Source organism: Ogataea parapolymorpha, chromosome I (assembly GCF_000187245.1).
Source record: "Ogataea parapolymorpha DL-1 chromosome I, whole genome shotgun sequence".
Taxonomy (NCBI): Eukaryota; Fungi; Ascomycota; class Pichiomycetes; order Pichiales; family Pichiaceae; genus Ogataea; species Ogataea parapolymorpha.
Genome location: NC_027866.1, coordinates 392,351 through 407,558, shown reverse-complemented (window position 1 = coordinate 407,558; position 15,208 = coordinate 392,351). Strand labels below are relative to the sequence as shown.

The window sequence follows — 15,208 nt, the reverse complement described above, 5'->3', positions numbered from 1 at the left end:
GCTCGATCGTGGCGAAGCAGCCATGTCGCGCGCTGCATGGCTAAGCATCTATCAGGAGTATATAATGTTTGCTTGGAAGGGGCCAAACGCTTGGAAACGTCGGCGACATCACGCTAAAATCTGGGATCTGCATTTTTGATTTTTGCAACGGAGTATAAAAAGGCCGTTTTCGAGAGACTTTTAAATAAAATGAATTTCCTATGGTTAGCACTGCTTGCCACGGCTCTGGCCGACAACGCTAACAACAACAATAACAACAACAACAACAACAACAACGCCCAGCAGACGCAACAGTCTGCGGCGGCCGCGTCGACGTCGGTGTCTTCGTCGCGAGTCTACTCGGATGAGTACGGAGTGCTGCAATTCCAGAACTTTGGGTTCGAGGGCTATTTCTACAACGTGAAGAGCATTGACTCGAGCTCGAACGACTCGTGCACGTGCGAGATCAACACAGCCAAGCCGGTCAGTTTCGAAGGTGCGATCTCGCCGCTCAACAACGAGGTCTCGGTGCACATCAGAGGCCCAATAAATTTGCAAAAATTCGGCTACTATGTCGCCGATGACTACACCTACGGCCAGACCAACGGCTCGTGGTCGCGGCTCGCATACTACAACTCCGACGATCTCACCGCAGAGAATGTGACATTCCTTGGCAACGTGGGTGAGAATGTCACGTGCCTCGGAAAAGCACTCGACTACGTCGACTCTGACGGCGTGTCGGCCGCTAGCAAGAGCACCGTGCTGAGCAACGTGACGCTGCATTCCAATGAGGAGCTCGTCATCATGTCTAACGTGTCGTGCGGCGATTCTGGGTTCAGCAAGGACTGCGGTGTTTATAGAGACGGCATCCCAGCCTACCACGGCTACTACGGAACCACCAAGATGTTCTTGTTCCAGTTCCGCGCGCCTGAGGAAGACAGTGTCAGCGAGGACACCGCGTCTTACAATATGCCGGCGATCTGGCTGCTGAACGCGCATATCCCGCGCACGGCTCAGTACCCGACCAACGCCAACTGCTCGTGCTGGAGCTCTGGCTGCGGCGAGTTTGACATTTTCGAGATCCTCAACACCACCGAGGCCCTACATTTCTACTCGACGATCCACGACTACCAGGGCACCGGCGACATCCAAACGGGGCTGGCCAACGAAGGCTATCTGGAGCGCACGCCCGACGCGGTCATGATGGGCGGTGTGGTCTTTGGCAGCGATGGCACTGCCACGGTGTTTTTGTCAAACTCTACCAGTTTCGACGAGACCATCAGCAACTCCAACCTCAACAGCTGGATCTCGAAAGCAGAAGAGTCCGAGTCGGAGCACACCATGACGCTGTCCTCGGTGACCAACACTGTGAACGGTGCAGTCTCGTTGGAGAACAATTGGTGGACCCTGGGACTGCTGGCTTTTATGTGTGTACTATAGAGAAGCATGGAACATAGATACTAGAGCATAAAGAATTTGCGATCTACATACACTGGTGCTGCAATTTGCACCATTTTCTTACGTAATTCCAATCGCAACTTGTTTTTAATTTCATTATGTCTGACTGGAGCGTTGATCCCGACAACCGGCGCAAACTGCTGGCCCTGCAGAAGCAGGGCGACAACAAGAAGTGCTTCGACTGCAAGGCTCCGAACCCGCAGTGGGCGTCGCCCAAGTTCGGCATCTTCATCTGTCTGGAGTGCGCAGGCGTCCACCGTGGTCTTGGGGTGCACATCTCGTTTGTGAGGTCCATCACGATGGACCAGTTCAAGCCAGAGGAGCTCAGCCGCATGGAGAAGGGTGGTAACGCTGCGTGCGCGCAGTATTTCGAGTCACACGGCCTGGACCTCTCGCTGCCTGCGCAGCAGAAATATAACAACTATGTGGCCGAAGATTACAAGAGCAGACTAACGAGCATCATCGAGGGCAGGGATTTTGTTGAGCCTGACCACAGCGGCGAGACGTTGCCTTCCAAAGACGGCCCATCCTCCAATTCCAGTAACTCTGCATTGCCTAACAAGGAGCACAACGAGGCCTACTTTGCCAAGCTGGGCCAAGCCAACGACTCGCGTCCAACAGACCTGCCTCCGTCGAAGGGCGGCAAATACCAGGGTTTCGGATCGACGCCTGCGCCGGCTGCACAGCGCGGTTCCAGTCTGTCTGGCTTCACGTTCGACGCCCTGCAGAAAGACCCGTTGGGCACGTTTTCCAAGGGCTGGGGCCTGTTCAGCACGACGGTGGCCAAGTCTGTGAAGGAGGTTAACGACACGGTGATCCAGCCCAGCGTGAAACAGCTTGCAGAACAGGATTACGCACAGCAGGCCAAAAGGGCCATGGAACAGTTTGGACAGAAGGTCCAGGAGACCGGACTGACGCTACAACAGCAGCTGGAAGGGCAGAGGGCCGAGGGAGGCAAGTACGGAAAGCTATTTGACGGTCTGGGAGAGGACGACGACAAGCCTGCTCCCGCTTTTGGTCTGGCCAGACCTAAGGAGAGAACCAAGTTGGATAGCATGGGCAATAGTATTCAATAAGCCAGATTGCCAGTACACACGTTGTTGGTGTCTATAAATTGTTTAGAAGCTTCCTGACATGTTATTTCATCAGCTATTAGTTGCCGGTCTTGGTTGAATCGGAAGTATGTTTTAGGGAAAACGCGCTCGTGCAAAGATGTATTTTTTTCTTTTATCTTCGTCTTTTGCCGTTTGTGGAATCTCTTTGAGGATATATAAAGCATAAGCGTTTTCCGTCTTGCCAATGAGTCCTGCAGTCACCGAGACCACCACGCAATCCGACCAGATCCCGGAATCCATCAAACCGGCCACTTCTCGTGGATATGCCCTTACAGAGAGGGGCGTGCACAACATCTCCAAGGGAGCTCCTCCTCCCTTCCCTATTCCTGAGTTCGACGACCCATACAAGAAGCGCGAATGGCTTCTAGAACACATGGCTGGCGCCTTCAGAGTTTTCGCCCGCAAGGGCTACACTGAGGGAAGCTCGGGACACATTTCTGTCAGAGACCCTGTGGACCCAAACACTTTTTGGATCAACCCGCTCGGTATCCACTTTGGTCTACTCAAGGCCAAGGACATGGTCCAGGTCGACGAGGACGGAAACATCATTGGCGGAAACAGAGTGGCCATTAACGCTGCCGGCTTTGCTATCCACTCTGCTCTGCACAAGGCCAGACCAGATGTCAACGCTGCCTGTCACATGCACTCCGTTTACGGAAAGGCGTACTCTGCATTCGGCAAGCCACTCGAGATGATCAGCCAGGACGCCTGCAATTTCTATAAGTCGCACGCTGTATACGCAAATTTCGGTGGTGTTGCTATCGAGGCCAAGGAGGGCCAGGAGATCGCAGCTGCTATTGGCGACGGCCATGGAGCGATTTTGCAGAACCACGGACTTATCACTGTTGGCTACACTGTGGACGAGGCTGCATACATGTTCTCGTTGATGGAGCGCTGCTGCGAGTGTCAGCTTCTGGCCGATGCCGCAGAGAACCAGGGCAGAAAGAAGCAGATCATTGGTGACGAGGAAGCAGCATACACTTACCACATGAACAGTGACAGAGAGACCCTCTACATGGAGTTCCAGCCTGATCTCCAATGGGAGATTGCTCAGAACGACGACTTCTTGAGTTTTTCGAAGCCAAATAAATAAACCAGTGCTTAAAATTAATTTATTTTAAATTTATTTAATTTATTTATTTATTATTATGTCTGATTTCGATATGATGGACATTGAGGACCGACGAAGCAGCGTCGGGTCCCAGATGGCGAGGCCGGGCCAGACTCCTCCCAGTAGCCTCGTTCTAATCTTCGATACTAATTTCCTGCTCGATCATCTTCCGATAGTGGACGGCCTTCGTGAGGTGCCAGTGCCCCATCAGCTAATTATTCCCAACCAGGTCGTTAGGGAGCTTGACGGGCTCAAATCATCAGACTCACACGTCTCCGGGGCCGCGCGCAGGGCCATCGACTGGATCTACGGGTTTCTGCACAACAACGACCAGATCTTGCGGGTCCAGCGACTACACGAGAGAATTGACCGCGAAGCCGTCCAGGACGACGCTATTCTGGACGCCTGTCTATTTTTTGGATCAGAAAACATGGTTGTGCTTTTTTCCAACGACAAAAACCTGTGTGTCAAAGCTCTGGCCCATGGCGTGCTCACTGTGTCCTACCGTAAAGACATGACCTTGCAAATGATCATTGACCATCTGGTAGCAGAGTTCTCGCGGGTCAATGGCGATGTGATGGAGCTCGAGGTGGAGAGGGACGACAGACAGGTGGCCGCGGACAATGTCTACTCGCAAGTACACACACTCGCCGTGGAAGCCATAGAGCACGTACTAAGAGAAGAATTTGGAGACGATTTCGACATGATAGACTACGACCCTTCGAAACAGCATTCATTGCGTGACTGTTGCTACACACTGAAACACTACAGCGTGTCCACCTTTGGGAACTATTTCCGCAACGTCGGCATCAATCCGCTAAAGTTACTCAAAGACAAGCATAGCATAGCAGAATATTCCAGCAAGCCCCAGTCGCGCGAGCAGCTGTCCGAATTCGTCGAATTCTGGATCATCGTGTTGGAGGGACTCTACAAGAAGCGCAGTAGCGAGCAGAAGGGGGCATTAAAGATGGTCATTGATGCGTGGCGCAAAACGGCACAGACGGCATGATGTATATAGTACAATAGATTAGCGGGTTCTTCTCTGTTTGATTGGGAAGTTGTAACTGTGGTCTCTAAGCCGTTTTCTCGGGCTCGTATCGGGGACGGTCGTCTGGACGTTCGGCTTGCGGCGTTTGGTCGGGTTAACAGGCTCCAGCTCTGCGTGCGCTAGAAATAAATTTTTCAGGGCCTGTGCAGACGACAGGGTGGACTGCTTGAAGTTTGACACTGTCTCGTCCTTTATTTGTTTAAAAGATGTACCGAGCGAGTTTCGTAATGTGCCAGTCTGGAGAAAGAGACGCTGGATCTCGTCGCTCTGCAAAATAGCCTCGTCCTGCTCCAGGGTGTTGCCCAGATAGTCCTGTGCGATGGAGGCGGCGAGTTTCAGGATTATTTGGTTTTTCTTGTTGAGCTCGTGTGCGAGACTGGTCACGAGACTCGATTCGAGCGCGCCCAGCCGCCCCACATGGGCAAGAAACTGTTTCCGAGCCGACGATAGCTTATCGTCTGCTAAACGCGTCAACGGAAACCGGAATTCGAGATCCGGCTTACAAAGGGTCACGAACCCGGACTCTCTGCGCAAAATAACGTCGTGTAGATCTGCGAGCTTGGCAAGAAACCCGTCAATTTCGTTTTCACCGCCAATTGCTGCGTCGTTCAGCGCAAACAGCCTGTCGAGCTCCATCCGGCTGGTGCACTCGTACGCTTCGAATTGATCGCCGTCGGTCACCAACAGGGTCAGATTCAACGGGGCCGTCGCCGCATGGACACCTACAAAACTGTCTGTCTCGTTGGCAACAGGAACGAATACGCTGGGAAACATCTTAACCATCTCCTTTCCCTCGCCCCGGTGCGCACAGCCGAAAAAAGCATGCTTTTTTTTTATTTAAAAAATTCGCACCCCATCCAGCCGCCGTCTCGGCCTGCTCTCATTTCTTCGGCTGTGCAAAGGAAAAGAGTTGTCCATTTCTCAAATTTCCAACGCTGTTGTTTTCTTTTACTCACTACTTAGACCAAATGTTTACCAGAGCATTGAGAAAGTCCATTTTGAAGACTGTAAGTGTGTCCACGTCAGACATCGTTATTCTAACGCGTCAGTCGCAAAGAAGATTTTTGTCCATCCATGAGTACAGATCTGCTCAGTTGCTCAGATCATACGGTGTGCCCGTGCCTAAGGGAGATGCGGCTACCACTCCAGAGGGCGCCTACGAGATCGCCAAGTCGCTCGGCACTAAAGAGCTGGTCATCAAAGCCCAGGCTCTGACGGGAGGCAGAGGTAAGGGCCACTTTGACAATGGCTTGAAGTCAGGTGTCAGACTCATTGAGACCCCAGAGGAGGCAAAGGACCTCGCTTCCAAAATGATTGGTCACAAGCTGATCACCAAACAGACTGGTGCTGCCGGGAAGGAGGTTACTGCCGTCTACGTTGTGGAGAGAAAATACGCCAAGCGTGAGGCTTACCTGTCTATTATTATGGACAGAAAAAACCAGTCCACTTTGGTGGTGGCCTCGTCGGAGGGTGGTGTGGATATTGAGGGTGTTGCCAAGGAGAACCCTGACGCCATCAAGAAGTACCCTGTGGACTACAACCAAGGCATTAGCGACGAGCTGGCCAAGCAAATTGCCTCTGGACTTAAATTCTCTCCAGAGGCCGTTCCAAAGGCTGCCGAAACCATCAAAAAACTGTACCAGATTTTCAAGGACAAAGATGCCACCCAGATCGAGATCAACCCATTGACGGAAACGGTCGACCACGAGGTGATGTGCATGGATGCCAAGTTCGGATTTGACGACAACGCTGCCTTCAGACAAGAGGAGGTCTTCTCTTGGAGAGATCTGACCCAAGAGGACCCAGACGAGGTCCATGCCAGCAAGTTTGGCCTGAACTTCATCAAGTTGGACGGCAACATCGGCTGCTTGGTCAATGGTGCTGGATTGGCCATGGCTACTATGGATGTTGTTCAGTTGTACGGTGGATCTCCAGCCAACTTCCTCGATGTTGGTGGAACTGCCACTCCAGAGACCATTGAGGAGGCTTTCAAGCTGATTATCTCCGAGAAGGGTGTCAAGGCCATCTTCGTCAACATCTTCGGAGGTATTGTCAGATGTGACTACGTCGCCGAGGGTCTGATTGCTGCCACCAAGAACCTGTCTTTGACCATTCCTGTCGTTGTTAGATTGCAAGGTACCAACCTCGACATCGCCAAGAAACTTATCAGCGAGTCCGGCTTGAAGTTGTACTTGTTCGAGGACCTTGACGAGGCCGCTGAGAAGGTTGTTGAGTTGGGAAAATAAACAGCTAGCTATGAATTGATTCTTAAATTACTGTACACTTCTTTTATACTCATACACCACCCAATCTTCCTCGTCTTCCAGCTTTTTGCTCACCAAAGCTCCTCCGAGCCTGAGAGCATTTTCATTTGTAGACTTGGCTGTCATCTGCACCACGTGCGCTTTCTTCTTGTCCTCAGACATCACTTGGTCGTCCAATTGTTTATTTAATTCTTTTTCTCTCTGCTGTTTGCGAGCTTTCATTTCGTCAATGTACTTGAACGAGGGTCTCAGTTGGCATGTCTTCGTAACAGGGCTGAGATGGAGTTCTCCTTCAGACACACGCCCCACATAGTATCCGTTTCCGTCCACTAGTACTCCCTTTAGCGTCTGGTAGTTAGTGCCTCCCCATTTGGAAGCTTTGCTCTCGTCGTAGAAACGTGAGGTGTCAGTTGGTATATCCATTTCCAGGACGCCACTAGCTGGCTTGAGTCGTGTTTGTGATATTGTGCTGTATTTGTTGACTGTTGGTTGTTGGACCATCAGAAGAGGCGGCCCGTTAATGCGGATAGGAATTTCCTTGATAACGGGATCAGACATAAATAAAATAAAATAAAATCAAAAAAAATTCAGATTTTTTTTTTTTGGAATTTTTTTGAAAAATTATTTATCTATGGAGGATGACTTATTACTGAATTTTGCGAGCGAACCGCCCGCAAAAAAGCAAAAGGTGAAGGTGACCGGTGGCAAATGGAAGGACAGGCGGAAATCGCAGCTTGCGAGCGAAGGCCGTGGCCGCAATGAGAAAAAAGAGAAATTGGGAGTAAATCAGACAAAACTGGGTGATAGAACCAAGGATGTTGCACCGGCCGAGGGTGAAGAAAGACCGCATAAAACCGCATTTCCTGAGCGGCGTGGAGAGGGCGGCAAAAATAACACATATGTTTCGTCACTGTTCACAGCGAACCCAGAGATCCAGGACAGACCTATCGCTGAGATAGATGTTCTCTCTCCTTCGAACGCTCCTCTTGATACCTCTTCTTTTTCTGGACTTGGACTCAACGATAGAATTAACGCTCATCTTCTTGGTCAGCGTATAGAGAACCCCACAAAGATTCAGCAACAGGTGATTCCTCGTCTGCTCGCAGGAAATAATGATCTTTTTGTACAGGCTCAAACAGGTTCTGGTAAGACCTTGGCCTTTGCGCTGCCCATTTTCCAAAAGCTAATGGAGATTCCGAACATTGATAGGACTTCTGGTCTTTTCGCACTGATTCTGGCTCCCACAAGAGAGCTTGCAACCCAGATTTACTCTGTTTTTGAGTCTCTTAGTCGCTGCCACCACAAGATTGTCGCCGGAAACGTTATTGGTGGAGAGAAAAAAAAGTCCGAAAAGGCCCGACTCCGCAAGGGTGTCAACATCCTTGTGGCCACTCCGGGAAGACTTGTGGACCATATCGAGCACACGCAAAAATTAGATCTATCAAAGATTCGATACGTTGTGCTGGACGAGGGTGACCGGCTGATGGAGCTTGGATTCGAGGAGAGCATCACAAAGATTCTACACAGCATTTCTTCGACTGCTGTACCTCTCCAATATCCCTCTCTGCCGGCCAAAAGAATCAGCATTCTTTGTTCGGCCACCATTAAGTCCACTGTGAAGAAATTAGGCGAGCTGTCGCTGGAAAAAGCCGAACTGGTGACCACAAGTGAGCAGATCACAAAGGTGCCCGATCAACTGGTACAGCAGGTGGTGGTGATTCCTCCGAAGCTGAGATTTGTCACGCTGGCCGGAACTCTCAAAAACCTGATCAAGGACCAAACGGCATCCAGAACAATTGTTTTTTTCTCGTGCTCTGGATCTGTCGATTTCCACTTTATCGCGCTTACCAGGAAAGCGGCCTCCGAAGACACATCGGGCACGCTATTTGGATCTAGCATTTTCAAGCTACACGGCTCGCTTTCGCAACAGACCAGAACTTCCACCCTCAAACAGTTTGCCGACAGTCCTAATAATGCGATCCTGCTCTGTACAGATGTCGCGTCGAGAGGACTCGATTTGCCGCATATCAACAACGTCGTCGAATTCGACCCGCCTTTTGCTTTGGACGACCATCTTCATAGAGTTGGCAGAACCGCGAGAGCCGGCTCTCTTGGAAAATCTGTGCTTTTCCTGCTTCCAGGAGACGAGGAAAATTATTTGAAAATAATTGAGCCATTGCATCCATCGGGCATTCAGTTCAAAAAATACGAATCGGTGCTCAAGGAGGCATTCGAGAAACCAGGCGAAAAGGGCGGCAGTTGGGACACACAAGCAACCACGTTCCATTTGGATTTGGAAAGATGGCTGCTGGAAGAGCCGCGAGCCAAGGAAATAGCAGCCAACGGTTTCATCAGCCACATCAAAGCGTATGCCACGCACTTGGCCTCTGAAAGAGAGTGTTTCAATGTGAAGAAGATCCATCTGGGGCATCTGGCCAAGTCGTTTGGGCTAAGAGAAACGCCAAAGAAGCTTGCCAGTGGTGGAGAGCGTAAGAAGAAGGAGGATGGTAAGTCCAAGATGCTGCGCATGGCCAAGATGCACCTGCAGGCACAAACGGACGAGTTCAACACATTTGGCTGAGCTTGGCTTCGATCCTGGCTTTAATAGACTGGTTGCTGCCCGCCACTGCAGCGCGGAATGTTTCAAGACCTCTCCTGACCGTTTCCGTGGCTGTGTCCACTAGCAGGCAGAAATAACCTATAGCATGAATTCTTATGGCATTTTGCGGATTTTTCTCGATTTCTACCGACTGTAGCAGCTCTTTAAAGAGCGTTTTAGCATCTGCTGGCCAGGAGACGTGCTCCTGGAGGTTGAAAAGCAATCCCAGAGCAAAAAGTCCGTTTTCTTGGTCCTGGCTCAAAGCTATGTCTCCGGAAAGAATGTGCGACCCGCGCACTAATTCTAGCAGTGGCACTACAAGAGCTGGGTCATTTAGCGTGCTTTCCCTCTCTGTTGTCAAAACAATTGCCAGGCGCAAGCAAGTCGGCAAACATTCTGGCCTTTTAGTGATCGCAGATTTCACCAGATGCTCTATTTTGTCAAACCCTGCCAGCGGACGCAATTCGTCCACGAGCATCTCAACCAGCAACATGCTTTTCCCATCATCCAGCTGGGCGGCTTGAATAACCAAACTCAGTAGTTTATGTGTGCATAGTTCCACCAAAACATGGTGGTCTCGGTGTAATAAATAATTAAATGCCAATTCTCTAGGAGAAGCTGTTGTAACATGCTCAAGAAAATCTTCCAAAGCCAGCTGGTCAATCTTGGGCAGTTTCGCTTGTTTCTCAAGGTATACTCGCAACTCCTCTGAGATAGGCAAGAGGAGTTCGAGTGCTTTTCTTGTGAAATCCAACGGTGGCTCCTTTTTCATCGGTGTGGCCAAGTATATCCATGTCGAAACGAGGATGAAGTCGTTTCCAGCTGCTTCAATGCCAAGAGCTAAATCGTCCACGCCCCTGAGCGCAAGACGATCCATCATTTTGGCATCCTTTGCGCTTTTGCAAGCCGTCTCAAGAAGCGCAGTTCTTTTCGTTGACAATGGAGATTTGGGAGAGCTGACGGTCTCCGCCATAAATTCAATCTCATGGTCGTATCTGCTGTTCAATCCTGATACCCTGAGATCAAGGGTAGGTTGTAGGTTCGAGCAGATGGGCTCTGTGTCGAGCCCATCGCTCTCGCTGTCTGAATTGTGCTCCGCACGGTAGCTTCGTGAAATCCCGTAGTGTCTGGGAGCATTTTGTGATTTTGAAGAGATAGGAACCGGCTGGTGGTCAGTCTCCGCCGCTGGAATGGAAGGAAGCTCTAGTGCAAATTTTGGGATCTGAGACACTGGCTCCTGCGAAGTCATATTAGTCAATGTCCTGATGTTTAAGGTGGATTTTCGCGGACTCTGCGGGAGTTCATCAAACAGATCAGATAGATTGTCGGGAACTGAAGTCTTTTTTGGTGACATGTATTTTACCTCGGACAGCTCCCCTAGTTCCAGCTTGGTGCTTCCAGATTTTTGTTTCTTAGGCGTATGAGACAGCGATTGTACGCGTTCAGGCTGTTTTTCTGGCATCCATCGCGGTCGCTGCTCCTCTGGAGCCTCTCTGAAGTAGTCTTCCGTGTTGAAGTTGCGAATCTTCGGGATCGACGCGTTCTGGAGCAAGCGTTTTCGCGGAAATCTGACAGTTTTCTGTAATTCCACAGGATTCTCGGTGAATTCGAACACTGAAGAAGTTGCAGATGAGGTGGTCTTTGCCAAATCGTCACACTCCGGAATTCTGCGTTGCGCGGGCGAACACAACCCTTTTTTCCTTCTACCGTACATTTGAAATGCCGATCTAAATTATTTTTCTTAAATTAATTTCCCATGTATGGAGATCTCGCACATAAATTGGCACTGGAGGCCAAACGGACTCAGTCGCTGGATAAATTGCCGCTCTACCAGGATACCCTGGTGAGAGCTATAGTACGGGAGATACGGGATTTGCAGAAAGAGGCCGACGTGCTGACAGAACACGCAAGCCAGGACGACGATCGCGTCAACCAAGCACAGCTGTTTGTCTGCCATCTGTGCATGCGGCGCAACAAACGGTGTCTTCTAGCATACCAGCGCTTGCGAGCAGAGCGCCTGGATGAATTGGTGTGGGCCAATAACGAGATTTCAAAGGAACAGATGGACAACCTCTCGCCGCAAGAGCAGGAGTACCTGAAAAAATATAACGACCTGGTGAGCGAGTTCAAAGGGCCCTTGGAGAAAGTCGACCTTGGAGGGACACTGGAGCCACCGGAAGACGTGTTCATCGATGTGAGAGTGTTGAAAGACGCCGGTGAGATCCAGACTGAATACGGAGTTTTCAACCTCACTAAGGACTCGCAATTTTTCGTTCGCCAGGCAGACGTCGAGAGACTCATCCAGCAGGGGTATCTCAAAAAACTCTAGGACTGCTCTATTTTCTTACACCAGTTATAGAAGCTTTCGAAAAGCTGGTAGTTATGACCGCTCTTCCAGATGAGCTTGATTGGGTTTTCGAGCAGCAACACTACCTGAGCCCGATCTGGCAGGAATCGTTTTTGACGCCGGTACGCTCGCGACCACACATCGCCCGGCAGCTCTAAAACGACTGAGCCGGATTCTCTGGTCTGCTCCACATTTTCCAGCCCATCGATCCGCTCGAGCAGCTTCTCGGGAGTGCACTGGAGCTCGCGACGCGTTTTCTGATGCACGACACTGTTGAACAGGTCTGCATCAGGCCGCTCTGGCTGGAAAGACCAGAACAGAATCCATCGTCGTGTTCCCGCCAATGCCTGGCTGCTGCGGAACTCATGCACGCCATAATTGTCGATTTTGCGGGCGCGCAGAAGCGAGATCAGGGGCTTGAGCGAGTCATATTTTCCAATGAGACTGGAAAACCAGCGAATAGAAGAACTTTTCACGGCCTCGCTCTCCATAATCATCCGATGCACAAATGCTACCTCCCCACCCTCGACAACGAGCTCGTTAGCTGCGGCTGTGGGGAATCGGGGGCCGGACTTTATTTCTGCTCTTCTTTCCATCTCGTCAAAAGAAGAATAAAAAGGCGGGTTGCACACGACGAACCCGTTTCGAGAGCCCAGCAACTCAACGAAACGGCTGAACAGCGGCTCCTGCGGTCTAGTTAGCACCAGCTGGATTTTCTCCTGCAAGTGATTCTGCTCAACAATGGCCCGAGCCAGCTCCAACGACTCCTCGTCGATATCTGTGCCTACAAACTGCAGATCGAACAGTTTGGCTCCCAGCAGCGCATAGATCGCCAGATGGCCGGTCCCAACGTCGAGCCCCACATGGTTTGTCCAGGAACCCAGCAATCTGCGCATGAATTCGAGGTAGTCGAGACGATTGAATAATCGTGGACATAATCTGTCGCTGTGTATGTGTACCTTCAAACCCCATTCTCTCAACAAAACCTCGGTGATCGCAATCACCGCGTCATTGTTGCGGAAATCGTACTTTGTCCCCTTGAAATACGGGCCCAATTGCGGGTATTTCACCACCAGAGTGTCAAAATCCAATTTCCTCGAAATAATATTATTTTCCATATTTTTTCACTTTTGTCCTCATGTCCTTTCTAGACGAGATCATCCTCCAAGACGTTGCCAAGTACTGTCCAGAACAGTTTGTCAACTACCACAAATGTGTCCAGTCACCAGATAAGAAGCCGATCGATTGCGTTCCGATGCAACTGGCGCTGCAACAGTGCGTCAGGAACGACGTGCCGTCCTTTCAAAAAATTCAGCAGAATTGCTCTTCTGCGATATCCCAATACGAAGCGTGTCTGCGCGGAGGAGACTCAGCCAAATGCTTGGACCAATTGGAGTCCCTAAGACAGTGTGCCGTTAAACAAGTGCAAAGTACCCAAAAGCAGTAAAAACATGTATTACTATCTAGTCATTTCCAAATACAGGTTAGAATCATTGTGACTCCAAGCGCAAAATATTATCCGCTGCCGCGTTCTTATCTAAGAAAAAAAATTTAAAAGCCGAAATAAATTGCATGCAGATCCTTAGTATCCCCAACTTTGTAATGTTTTTACTTCTTTCGTTGCTGCCAATCGCTCTGGCTGTGGACTCTCAGTCCCTTGATGGAAAATACTCGTGTGTGGGCACCTTCATCTTTGGTCGCCACAATGATAGAGTCGCCAAACCTGCAAACTACCTCACCACTCTGGGAGCCGTTGAACAGGTCGAGTCGGGTACTTTCTATAGAGAGAGATACTTTGGTTTGGACGAAGACGGGAATTCTGTGAATTCGGACTTTGTTATTAATGGGCTAGACCCACAGGGCTACTTTGTCTACGGAGACACTTATGCTCAATGTCCAGCTTCGACAGTCATCGAGTACTCCCAAATGTCCTTCTTGCAAGGCCTGTACCCTCCTTCCACTGCCGTCAACACGAACGAGACTCTTGCCGATACCCAGGACTCCGAATTGAGCAACGGCACCTCTGTTGAGGCTCCTTTGGGTGGATACCAGTACGTCTTTATGGACGTGCAGTCGGAAACGTCTGACGATTATTTCTGGATTAAGGGAGACGAAAATTGTCCTTCTTCTGATGCTGCCATTGACGCCTGGTATGATACAGAAGCGTTCAAGGCGCTCAATTCGTCCACATTTGATTTCTACCAGTCACTGGCTGACCTTCTTCCATCGACCAAATTCCCTAAGTCTAAGCTCAATTTCGGTAACGCAATGAACATTAACGACTTCGTTTTCGTCGAAAGCATCCACGACGAGGACTGGGCCACCAAGTGGAACTCTTCGCTTCGTTACCAAATCGCCACTCTTGCAGACGCTGCTCAATGGGGTATTTCGTACGATGCTTCCAACAAACTGAATAACTTCACTATTGGAGGACAATCACTGCTGGGAGCATCTCTCACTTATTTGAATGCCACCAAGGAGAAAGGTTCACCTTACATCAACTACTTTACTGGCTCGTTCAACACGATGTACCAGATTTTCGGTCTTTTGGAGCTGAACCAGATCTCTGATAATTTCACCGGTATGCCTGGCTACGGAGCTACTTTGGTGTGGGACCTGTTGAAAGACACGTCCGACAACTACTTTGTGCAATTTTCCTTCAAGAACGGTACTGATGACGACGATGAGCTTGTTGCTTACCCGCTTTTCGGATTAAACTCCACTGTGCTCTCCTGGGACGACTTCGTTGCAAAAACAGAAGCAGTTTCTATTACCAATCTCGAGGACTGGTGTGGAAAATGCTCAAGCACCTCCTCTCAGTGCACCAGATATTCTTCTACCTACGAACAGGCTTCCGAGGCAGAGGATAAGGGCATTGACCTGGAGAAAGTTGCCGACGGCTCCTACCATCTTAATAAGCTGACCAACGCTGGAGCTGGAGGAATTGGAGCTGGAGTCACCATTGGTGTCTTCCTGATTTTGGGAGCTCTTGTCTTTGCGTGGAAGAAATTGAGAAGTAAAAAGGCTCCATTGCTTCCTGTTGCCAAGACTGTTTCGAGAGAAACCAAGGCAGAGAACTCTTCAGCTTCCAACGCCAGCACCTAGTGTTTTATTTGTTTCGGGCACGACCCTTTTGGTATAAATTAATATTTTCTTCTGGATTTTTTCTTTACGCTAAACCAGCTAACATTGACCATTGTGAAGCTCTACTTCTAATTGGTCTCAGTAGAACTGGGAGAACGAAGGTGGACATTTTAAGTTCAGTCGTGCGTCATTTCCATTGGCCT

General features: G+C 50.0%; 13 protein-coding genes across 13 annotated transcripts; 9 read left to right on the top strand and 4 right to left on the bottom strand.

The window, feature by feature from the left end:
- Positions 1–189: 189 nt before the first annotated feature.
- On the top strand, positions 190–1,419 carry HPODL_02045 (Cell wall protein; the record flags this gene model as incomplete). Its single annotated transcript, XM_014081655.1, has 1 exon — positions 190–1,419. One exon carries the CDS (start codon positions 190–192, stop codon positions 1,417–1,419), a length of 1,230 nt encoding a protein of 409 aa, XP_013937130.1.
- Positions 1,420–1,535: 116 nt separating this feature from the next.
- HPODL_02044 (Zn finger-containing GTPase- Activating Protein for ARF) lies at positions 1,536–2,513 on the top strand (the record flags this gene model as incomplete). The annotated part of the gene is made up of 1 exon (XM_014081654.1): positions 1,536–2,513. One exon carries the CDS (start codon positions 1,536–1,538, stop codon positions 2,511–2,513), a length of 978 nt encoding a protein of 325 aa, XP_013937129.1.
- Positions 2,514–2,736: 223 nt separating this feature from the next.
- On the top strand, positions 2,737–3,645 carry HPODL_02043 (uncharacterized protein; the record flags this gene model as incomplete). Its single annotated transcript, XM_014081653.1, has 1 exon — positions 2,737–3,645. One exon carries the CDS (start codon positions 2,737–2,739, stop codon positions 3,643–3,645), a length of 909 nt encoding a protein of 302 aa, XP_013937128.1.
- A 55-nt stretch (positions 3,646–3,700) lies between these two features.
- HPODL_02042 (uncharacterized protein) lies at positions 3,701–4,672 on the top strand (the record flags this gene model as incomplete). Its single annotated transcript, XM_014081652.1, has 1 exon — positions 3,701–4,672. One exon carries the CDS (start codon positions 3,701–3,703, stop codon positions 4,670–4,672), a length of 972 nt encoding a protein of 323 aa, XP_013937127.1.
- An 18-nt stretch (positions 4,673–4,690) lies between these two features.
- On the bottom strand, positions 4,691–5,494 carry HPODL_02041 (uncharacterized protein; the record flags this gene model as incomplete). Its single annotated transcript, XM_014081651.1, has 1 exon — positions 4,691–5,494. The coding sequence occupies one exon, from the start codon at positions 5,492–5,494 to the stop codon at positions 4,691–4,693; it is 804 nt and encodes a 267-aa protein (XP_013937126.1).
- Positions 5,495–5,679: 185 nt separating this feature from the next.
- HPODL_02040 (succinyl-CoA ligase [GDP-forming] subunit beta, mitochondrial) lies at positions 5,680–6,957 on the top strand (the record flags this gene model as incomplete). Its single annotated transcript, XM_014081650.1, has 2 exons — positions 5,680–5,718; positions 5,761–6,957. 2 exons carry the CDS (start codon positions 5,680–5,682, stop codon positions 6,955–6,957), a joined length of 1,236 nt encoding a protein of 411 aa, XP_013937125.1.
- A 27-nt stretch (positions 6,958–6,984) lies between these two features.
- Positions 6,985–7,533, bottom strand: HPODL_02039 (uncharacterized protein; the record flags this gene model as incomplete). Its single annotated transcript, XM_014081649.1, has 1 exon — positions 6,985–7,533. One exon carries the CDS (start codon positions 7,531–7,533, stop codon positions 6,985–6,987), a length of 549 nt encoding a protein of 182 aa, XP_013937124.1.
- Positions 7,534–7,606: 73 nt separating this feature from the next.
- On the top strand, positions 7,607–9,556 carry HPODL_02038 (ATP-dependent RNA helicase DBP7 (DEAD-box protein 7); the record flags this gene model as incomplete). Its single annotated transcript, XM_014081648.1, has 1 exon — positions 7,607–9,556. One exon carries the CDS (start codon positions 7,607–7,609, stop codon positions 9,554–9,556), a length of 1,950 nt encoding a protein of 649 aa, XP_013937123.1.
- Positions 9,540–11,288, bottom strand: HPODL_02037 (uncharacterized protein; the record flags this gene model as incomplete). The annotated part of the gene is made up of 1 exon (XM_014081647.1): positions 9,540–11,288. The coding sequence occupies one exon, from the start codon at positions 11,286–11,288 to the stop codon at positions 9,540–9,542; it is 1,749 nt and encodes a 582-aa protein (XP_013937122.1).
- Positions 11,289–11,330: 42 nt separating this feature from the next.
- HPODL_02036 (Subunit of the GINS complex (Sld5p, Psf1p, Psf2p, Psf3p)) lies at positions 11,331–11,903 on the top strand (the record flags this gene model as incomplete). Its single annotated transcript, XM_014081646.1, has 1 exon — positions 11,331–11,903. The coding sequence occupies one exon, from the start codon at positions 11,331–11,333 to the stop codon at positions 11,901–11,903; it is 573 nt and encodes a 190-aa protein (XP_013937121.1).
- HPODL_02035 (uncharacterized protein) lies at positions 11,900–13,039 on the bottom strand (the record flags this gene model as incomplete). The annotated part of the gene is made up of 1 exon (XM_014081645.1): positions 11,900–13,039. One exon carries the CDS (start codon positions 13,037–13,039, stop codon positions 11,900–11,902), a length of 1,140 nt encoding a protein of 379 aa, XP_013937120.1.
- Positions 13,040–13,059: 20 nt separating this feature from the next.
- Positions 13,060–13,368, top strand: HPODL_05088 (uncharacterized protein; the record flags this gene model as incomplete). The annotated part of the gene is made up of 1 exon (XM_014081644.1): positions 13,060–13,368. One exon carries the CDS (start codon positions 13,060–13,062, stop codon positions 13,366–13,368), a length of 309 nt encoding a protein of 102 aa, XP_013937119.1.
- Positions 13,369–13,493: 125 nt separating this feature from the next.
- On the top strand, positions 13,494–15,026 carry HPODL_02034 (uncharacterized protein; the record flags this gene model as incomplete). The annotated part of the gene is made up of 1 exon (XM_014081643.1): positions 13,494–15,026. One exon carries the CDS (start codon positions 13,494–13,496, stop codon positions 15,024–15,026), a length of 1,533 nt encoding a protein of 510 aa, XP_013937118.1.
- Between the last annotated feature and the right edge of the window lie 182 nt (positions 15,027–15,208).